Raw genomic sequence first — 10,035 nt, forward strand, 5'->3', positions numbered from 1 at the left:
ATTCAATAGTAGGTAATTGTGCATGTGGAGCTCTGCCCTACATACGGAGAGAAAATTATAAATTGATTACGGGGGAAGGTGGGGGGGGGGGGGGTGAGGGGGAGGGGGGTTTGACCCACAAACGACCGAGGTGTTGGGCTTTTGGGAGACCATGATACTACATCAAAGAGAAAAGGCCAATGGTACTTGGATGGTGGAAATCACAGACTACTCCTGTGTTATCTATGGTGGAAATGGTTGGGGGGGGGGGTGAGGGTAGTGACAATCAGCATGAGATGTATACAAAGGAGATGTGATATCTCCCCACCCGTCATTGGACAGAACTTTTATTGCGTTATATCATATAAGCTCCGCCTCCTCTTTCTATTCCGGAGTGACGAGATTAGACGAGAGGACGCGAGAAAAAATTGATCAAGTGTTTGTTCAGTCGATCGTTCGGTGAGCTTCGGCGTCCAACTGTAACTTGGTAATGGCCACTTGACACGGATGTGTGAACTAAATGCCTTGTTTTAGATCCGATGCGCGCATGTTCCGTTTGTGAAGACAGACGACATAACAAAGACATGTCAACAGAATATTCAATTATTATTAAGTTGGATGCTTTTTAGTTTGATTTCTAACGTTCAAGCCAATGATGTTTTTAAATTCAAGTGTATTTTTGATTTGCCAAATTAGTAGTCGTGTCTCGACATAATATAAAATATCAAAATTAAAGTACTTATTTAAGAATATAACCTTTTTCGTTACATACAAGAAAAGAATATGTGATAATTAGAGACTGAGAATGGTATTACTATTTATTTCTGTAGGAATCACCCAATCCAGAAATATTTCTTCAAATTTGAATAACTTTTTTGCTTTTAATGCGATAGCCATGTCGATTTCACACAAGGTTCGCATTATTTCAACGCACAAGATATCTCTCAGTGCATATCTATCGTAACTTGACTTACGATAGTTTTGAACCCTAACCTCGATGCAAGAACAGGCCCTGGGGGAAGATGATACTATGAACCGAGATGCATGGAGATGGGGCATTCATTATGACATCCCTGTAATATTCAGGAAAAGCTGAAAGAAGAAGTGGCAGAGAAATGACTAATCGTCACATACAATAAGTATTATGTCCTGATTCTTTTTCAGTATTGAGATTCAGACTCGTTTCCTGGTCTGTCTGGTTTAACTATTAATATTTGTGTTTTGTGAGCGTGGAAAGATAATGCTCGTTTTTTTTCCCACCAAACACCAGACATTATTGTAATACATTTGGGTTTTTTTATTTGCATCGCTCGTTTCTTGTAGTTTTGTTTTTTTGTTTGGTTTTTCTTTTCTCTTTAGTAGTTATGTCTTCTTTGCAGGGCGTAATTTGAAGTTTTAAGACACTCAGTGTAGTTGTGCTATGATGCAAACAAGACTGGTAGTGCTTTCCATTTCGGGTACTAAATTAATGACAAAAAGAGGCAGTTTTCATGGAAATATAACAAGCAGTTTTAAATGGCACTTCCTCAATTGTATGTATGCGTTTCTCTCTCTCTCTCTCTCTCTCTCTCTCTCTCTCTCTCTCTCTCTCTCTCTCTAGCTCTCTCTCTCTCTCTCTCTCTCTCTCTCTCTCTATATATATATATATATCTATATATATATATATATATATATATATATATAAATATTCCGTCACAGCACCATTAGATACAGTCGCCTGGGTATTCCATGAAGAAATATAGATAATCCATCAAACAGGATGTCTGATGCCAACTGGAATCACTCATGTTGTCCAAAATGAGCAAATTGGGGGTTAACTATCTTGCCCAAGATAAAAAAAAAGAACTTGCCTGAAGCAGGGCACGAACACGGAACCTTCTCAATCATATTGCAATGCCTTAACCACTCGGCCACAAGAGAGAAGAAGACAAAACGAAAAATATTCGATAAGTGCCTTAACTGAAAGACTAGGCAGTATGTAGACTGAATCTATAGCGCACATTTTATCTTTCGCTGGTCAGCTGGTCTTGTCATCTTTCCTTCTTTATTCCTTTGTTTCTTTCTTCCTTTTTACATATCTTTGCCATATTTCCACATGGGGACTTGCCGCCTATCCAACATGTACCTGTTGTGGTCAAGAGCCCGAAAACGAAGAGCATCTAGTTGAACGGTGCGTTGTGACCATGCTTCCGGGCGGGTTTGTGACGGTGCACGACTGCGGTATGAGTTTCCATCCTGGATAGATGGTCATAACATAGTAGTGTGAGACCCATTAGAAGCTGCTGCCCTGTTTCCCGTCGGCTTCTTGTCTTATGTCGCAGTGAAGCAAATGCTGCAGTGTAAGTAGTATCGAAGTGAGAGACGATCAACAATATGACATATAAGATACGATTTTAGCAGTGTTGCAAATCATTTTACACCTGAGTGCGGTGAGAGAATGTGAGTAAAGAGCCATTTCCAAGGCCTCAACTATGCGCCGAGCGAGGCTCGAACCCAGGACCTTCCGAACCAAAAGCGTGTGTCATACCACTAGACAATATAGCCACACAATAAATAAACTCAGAACAATAAATTTAGAACTAAATTGATGTGATTTACCAAATTTGAGATTTTCCAATACAAGAAATTATATTTATTCTCCAAAATAATTCATAGAAGTTATCCCAATTTTCACATTTGTTGTAGATATAAATTCAGTCTCCAGAAGCTTCTTCGCCCCCACATAATACCGCTTTGAGACGGAGGGTCACATTTATGCCGACATTTTTAACTTTCCTGAAGATGGAAAAGGGTAATTTAACTTTTTTTTCAAATCCAGGATATTTCGTTCTTTTAAATAAAAATCCATACTGTACTCTTTCCACTAATATACACAAAGCACAATAAAAGAGGTCCCCATAAAATGTCGGGATAGACCGCAGCCATTTTACACTGATAGCCTGACACTGACCAAAAAAATTACGGCAAAAGACAAGTCTTTGGCCACATAAGAAAACAAATCGTGAGTTGTATTCAATAGTTCAACCAATGAAATAACTTGTTTCCTTCAGCTCTACTAACGACAACTCACCAGTCACTACACAAACATAAAGAATGACGTCGCACTATAAGTCTTAGAGGGTTCTAGAGTCAGTCTATAAGTTAACGATGACTGTGGATGGACCCCAAGACTGACATCTTGAATTCTAAGCCAACTGTATAAAATCCCAGTCAGAATTCATGGCCCTGATTAAGGAGAATGAGGTTTTGTTTTTCCTTCGGCCAGGTATTCATTTTACACCTGAATACGATGAGAAAATGTGGGAAAAGAACCTTTTCCAAGGACTCAACTATGCGCCGAGTGAGGCTCGAACCCAGGACCTTCCGATCCGAAAGCTAGTATCATACCATGCAATAGACCACATAGCCCAACTTTTCAGAACTTATAGAAAACTCATGCTTTGATATTGATCGAGAGTGGAAGATGTCGGAAATTACCTCGGTGCTGTGTAATAGTTTTCTGTCTAGAATGTGAAGTGGAATGCTCTACGTTTCGTAGAAAACGGCGCCTCCCATGGAACATAAGATCAACAGCAATCCATCAATGTGCCTATTTCCCCCAACATCTAAAAGTCTCATCCAGACACAAGTATAAGATACCGTTATGAAAGATACGAATGCTCAAATGCTTACAAAGCACAAGTACATACATAAACAAGTGTGTTACCCAAATGGAATTAAGCTGTTTTATCAAAGATTGAAATGAAGTGAAATACAAGAGAGACAACTCGTAAAAAAGTTCTTCATTTGTCTGTAATTACTGAGTTGTCTCCCTTTAGATGACCCACCTCGTCAATCTGGCATTGTGTCGAAATAAATTTGGTTTATTGATGCTATACGATTAGCCGATGTTACAAAATCGTGGGATATCCAAAAGAAACTGAAAATGCATCACTCCAAACAGGTGTAAATAATCAGACACAAGTAATGTCAGGAGAAAATATAAATGTGTATTGCGTGAAAGGTATGTCACATTTAACACAAACTCACAAGTCAGGATCGCTCTTTTTTGTGTAAAGGCAAAGCTAATGGAACTGATTGCAAAATATTGAGAGACACAGGATGCAGTACAGTAGGAATAAAAGCATCTTTGGTCAACGACGAAGACAAAACTGGAAAAACGGTACAATGCATCACATTCAGTGGCACAGTCGAAACCTTTAAAACAGCTAACGTATACATAGAAACCCCATACTACACAGGAATAGTGGAATGCTGTATACTTCCCAATCCTGTCGCTGATGCTATTGTTGGCAATATAAAAGGTCTTAAAGAAAACCCAACAGATGTGAAAGAATGGTCATTAACCCAAGAAACAGCTTGTCTAGCAGAAACAAGAAATATGACTAAGACAACAGAGAAGCCAATGACTATTTCTCTTGAACCACAACAATTTGACAGGAACACGTTCATTGAAGAACAGAAAAAGGACCCGACTTTAACATCATATTTCAATATCGCAAACAAAGGGACGAAATCAAAAGTTGAATACATTATTGAAAAAGATATTCTGTTCAGGTTACATAGGAAAAGAAACAAAATAGCTAAACAACTGGTCACGCCGAGTATTTACAGAAACAAAATCCTTGGAATAGCGCACGATTCAATAACTCTGCACATCTTGGGAGCTCTTCCACATTGAGGAGAATATCCGAGAATTTCACATGGCCTGGAATTACTAAAGACGTCCGAGAATATGTGAAATCGTGTGACACATGCCAAAGAAGAGTCGCAAAAGGGAGAATACCGAGATTGCCATTAGAGACAACCCCAGTTATTGAAAAAGTTTTTCAAAAAGTTGCAATTGACATTATAGGCCCTTTAACAAAATCAGATAGAAACCATATGCACATACTAACACAAGTCGATTACGCAACCTGGTGGCCAGCAGTGAATGGGTAGCTGGGTCTCTTAGACCTGGCGGAAAGTACTTTGCGATAGACTAGCGTCCTACCCAAAGCATAGCAAGCAATTACCCGTTTCACACTATAGAAACCGGGATAAACTCCGGCTCTCTCTCTCTCTCTCTCTCTCTCTCTCTCTCTCTCTCTCTCTATATATATATATATATAATCTTCTAGTTTAAGGCGGATTCTTGGTAGACGTAGCCCCCCAAACAGCCTGATGGTATTTCTTTCTGGTTTTCAATATATAATTAAAAATTAAAAAAAACAACCCAACAACAACAGGGACTCTTTATTTTGTGTTACAACATCCTTTTATTTCTTATTTCCACATACTCATAGCAACGACATTATACATTGAGACATCTAGAAGCAACAATTTAATCATACTTTAACGGCTATGGGACTACACACCTACACAAGGAAAGTCATAATAATAACATTTTATAAACATTTATAAACATTAATGCATCCTAACCACGCTCTCCCCGGTCAGTAAGGTTGCGGGTTCGAGCCCCCATCGCCGCCGCGAAATTTTTATTTTCTATTGTCTTTTTTTTTGGCACTTTCTTACTCACTTCATTTCTTGTTACTATCAACACAAGTGCCTGCTCCACTCACTTTTCTGAATTAACTTACTCTACCATGATAGTTAAAACACTCATTTAAGATTTTATTTTTAGTACAAAGGAATATTTTTGGAAAGAAGAAAAACATCTTTCTAAACAACTTGCAATAAGAAATTATTTGGTATGGTCCTCAAGTAATGGTAAATATTTATGAAATGATTTTCATGATGACCATGATGAATGGTGATCATGATGATGATGATGATGATAATGATGATGATGATGATGATGATGATGGTGATACCAATGACAACGATTGTGTTGAAGACAAAAATGACAATGGTCACCACAATGAAGATAAGAACGATTATATATGATGATGATGATGATGATGATGATGATAACGACGGTAGGTGATGTTGATGATCGTTATGAAATCCATGTTCTTAACTAAGATTATTAATTATAATCGTGATTATAGAAACGACTTTCGTCTAATAGACATCTATTACAAAATCTGTACAAACTAGATGGTTACTGGCAATTACAAATTATTTTTTTTATCAGTGGCCGTACAGCTTTGGAACATGGAGGCTCACAAAAAAAAAACGAAAAACAAAAAAAACAAAAAAAAAACAAAAAAAAATAAAATAAAAACTTAATTCTGAAGAAATATTTTTAAAAATTAAATATTTTATTTCATCATTAAAATTGTTAAAAATAATATGAGAATGTGAGATTTGCGTCTGAATATTTTTTTTGTGCGTCTAATGTGAAATTCTGACATTGCCATGGGATCTTTGACTAATAATACGAGGGTGAATCATAAAGTCATTAATGCTACAACTGTCCTATTGAGTTCATTTATTTTTCATATGACGTCATATTTGGCTCAATTAAACTTACACATGTAGGCCTACTCTCTTTAAAGCCAAAAGTTGAAACTTTTAATTCTGTCAAATTTTGACAAAGTTATGACAGTTCAAAATGGCTGCTCTATGAATGTTCACCAGCGACAGGAAGCTGTTATTGAATTTCATGTTTTGGAAGAAGAAACTTCGAGTAACAATTCTAAATGCCTTGGGAAAGTTTATAAAACTAAAACTCAGGAATTTTGTAGATGCAGTGTTTTTAGATGAGTTGAAAGTGTATTTCGTCATTTAGAAGAAAATGAGATGCAATCCAACACTTAACCTGAAACCCCCTTAACCCTGTCTTTATCCATCCAAAGACTGTCAACTCAGTGAATCAAATAAAGACTGAAGCATTGATCAGATCTGATAGAAGAACTTCTCTTGATAGGATAGCAGGTACACATAGACATTGAAAGGACTGAAAGCAAGAATTCGTCGAGTTAGACCGGATTTGGAGACGGAACAAGTATTGTTTCTTCATGAAAATGTCCTTCGAAACGACTCAAACTATGCACTGCTTAGAGTGGAACTCAAACCGCGGACCTTCCAGTCAGAAAGCGAGTGTCATACAACAAGACTGCATAACAGTATCAGCACATAACGGCAACCACGTTTTGATTTTCAGAGGACTATGGTGTCTTCTGCTATTTTCAAGTTCTATTCTTTCTGCTTGCCATTTTCACAATTAATTTATCCATGTTGTAGCCAATTGTCTCAATAAAACATTATGATGAGCTAAACCTGAAGATGATAATTTATTTCAAGGTTTGAATGTCAAAATTTCTTTTAAATCAAGCACAGACTTTGAATAAATTAAAAGTATTTTGTAAATGTGACCAAACATCTCAAAACGGTATTAAGAGATGTTAAAAATTGAATTTTCAGTCAAAAATATGGGACTTAGGACAATTTTTAATTGTTTTATTTGGGAGGATGAACAAATAGTCAATTAAAGTGATAAAATTGAAATTTCAAACTTTACGCATTTAAATCTTAAAATCCCTTTTTTTTTTGGCAACTGTCTCATCCTGCTGACATAATACTGTTTAGAGGCAATTGGTCACAAATTACAAAAAATCTTAAATTTAGTAATTCTGATCATTTCGACTTTATTAAATGATGTTTCTTCTGAACTACTTACAACATCTCTTCACATCTTATTTAGCTTATTCTAATGGATGTTCATCCCATTGCTATGTGGAAATCAACACATCCGTCAGGCTGACACAAGTTCTCTCTTTAGCCAGATGTTCATACTAAACGTTCTTCAGCAGGTTCAACCAAAGACAACACCAGATTATTGCCCTGGGTCAGATATATCAGACATCTTGTTTGACTACCTATGTATCAATATATGCGGCTATGTGGTCTAGTGGTATGACACTCGCTTTCAGATCGGAAGGTCCTGGGTTCGAGCCTGGCTCGGCGCATGGGTTGAGTCCTTAGAGAAGACTCTTTACACACATTCTCTCACCTACTCAGGTGTAAAATGAGTACCTGGCCCTTAACAGCATTGTCTCTGTCCGAAAAAAAGTGTAATATCGCCTAACAGGCGTCATGTCCCGTCCTAAATGTTCAATGTTGCTGTTGTCCAGGGACCCATGTAAAGCGTTTTGAGCACGTTAAGTGGATATTGCGCTATATAAAAGCTCAATTTATCAATAAAAAGCAAAGACTGGGAAGACTTCTTATTAGTAGCAGCTGCTTCGACGAACGTCAGTAAAGTTCTTGGCTTGTAAATTGGCTAGCTGGCCTGTTCTTGGCTGGAATAAGGAGAATGATAAAAACAATAAGTTAATGAAATTTCACTTAAATATCACTTCAACCCCCTTCCCCCTCCTTATAAAAACAAAGAGTAAATAAACATACGTTAAAATATCCTCTCCCCCCCCCCCCCCCCTTTTCCCCCATTCCTTATATAATCAAAGAGTGAATTAACTTTCACTAAAATATCCCATCAAACTCCCCCCTCTCCATGCCTGTCACCCAAGAAGAAAAAAAAACACATAGAGAAAAACAAACAAACTAAATTACCTCTGCTCATCCAGGTGTATATAGAGTCTTGCTTTCCCACCACCAGACTCTATTCTGCCTTCAAATTCCCGGGTTCTGGAACTGTGTACGTTGTGTAGGCGGTTAGACCACATAGATAGGAGGCTCTGGCCTGGGGATGGATTGGATGGATGTGTGAATGAGTGAGTGAAAGATTAACAAAAAATCAAAACAAAAACAAAAAACAACAATAAAATAAAACATAATAATAGTATAATAATAAATAATAATAATAATAATAATAATAATAATAATAATAATAATAATAATAATAATAATAATAATAATAATAATAATAATAATAATAATAATAATAATAAATAATAATAATAATAATAATAATAAATAATAATAATAATAATAATAATAATAATAATAATAATAATAATAATAATAATAATAATAATAATAATATTAATATGATGATAATAACTATAAACAACAACCCCAACAACAATAATAATAATGATAAGATGGTGATGATGATGATGATGATGATGATGATGATGATGATGAATTTAATAATAATAATAATAATAATAATGATAATAATAATAATAATAATAATAATAATAATAATAATAATAATAATAATAATAATAATAATAATAAATATAATATATAATAATAATAATAATAATAATAATAATAATAATAATGATAATAATAATAATAATAATAATAATAATAATAATAATAAAATAATAATAATAATAATAATAATAATAATAATAATAATAATAAGTATAATAATAATATTTTTTAATACAGTCCACTCCGGATAATCGCAACTTGGTTAATTGCAACTTTCTGTTAATCGCAACACACCCCAAGAACGGAATTAATTTTATATAAAAGTCACTGGTTAATTGCAACAAAATTTCGACCTCAAAAATGGCAAATTCAAGAAATCAATCAAATATAATATCATGGTTAGATTTAATCATGGACGGAATCATGACAGTTTGAAGAATCGAGAGTGAGCAGGGTTTAATGCTACAGAAGTGTGTCACCACTCTATTAGTATTAGAGACTAAAGGGGGTGGGGCTTTGCAGTCTGGGTTTGTGATGTCATCTGTGACTATTAGATAGAAGTGAGGGGGCTGGGCATAGTCTACACAACAGGTAGACAATGACAGTTGTAAGGAGAGACTGAGCGATATCCTTTGTTTTGGGATTGTCAACAGTGCATTGGTCAGCTTATTGTCCCTCATCACGGTTAATCTCTTTTGTCTGTTAAAAATGTTGAGAACAAGAGGGTGAAAGTGAATCCAATCTGAAAAAGATGTCGACTTGCCTCAAAGCTGCTTTTGCCTGTCAAAATCTTTAAAGGGCTGCCATATGGTTTTTGTTTCAATCAAATTGGTCAGTCTGTGGTGGACCATGGACACTATTTACAACAACTGGTTTGAGTTCACGATTTATGATATTGATATGACACGGATTAATGGTCAAATCAACATTGCTATAAAAACTTACAAGTGGTGGCGAAAACAAGCATCCCATCAATTCATCTGAAATCCACCAAAGATATACAGCAGCTTGAAAATAAAACACGAAGACTGAGAAACCATGGCC

General features: G+C 35.7%; 1 protein-coding gene across 1 annotated transcript in view; it reads right to left on the bottom strand.

Annotated features, from left to right (window-relative positions):
• Positions 1 to 5,208: 5,208 nt before the first annotated feature.
• The window catches only part of LOC144974389 (integrator complex subunit 13-like), a 211,476-nt gene continuing 206,649 nt past the window's right edge, over positions 5,209 to 10,035 (bottom strand). Inside the window, exons 17-18 of the mRNA XM_078917229.1 lie at positions 8,440 to 8,569; positions 5,209 to 8,168 (exon numbers count right to left, since the gene is read on the bottom strand). Coding sequence (XP_078773355.1) covers positions 8,150 to 8,168; positions 8,440 to 8,569 — 149 coding nt within the window. The 3' untranslated portion in view covers positions 5,209 to 8,149. The remainder of the gene's footprint in view (positions 8,169 to 8,439; positions 8,570 to 10,035) is intronic.

Source organism: Berghia stephanieae, chromosome 6 (genome assembly GCF_034508935.2).
Source record: "Berghia stephanieae isolate SIO BIC M18660-M18661 chromosome 6, UCSD_Bste_1.3, whole genome shotgun sequence".
Classification (NCBI taxonomy): domain Eukaryota; kingdom Metazoa; phylum Mollusca; class Gastropoda; order Nudibranchia; family Aeolidiidae; genus Berghia; species Berghia stephanieae.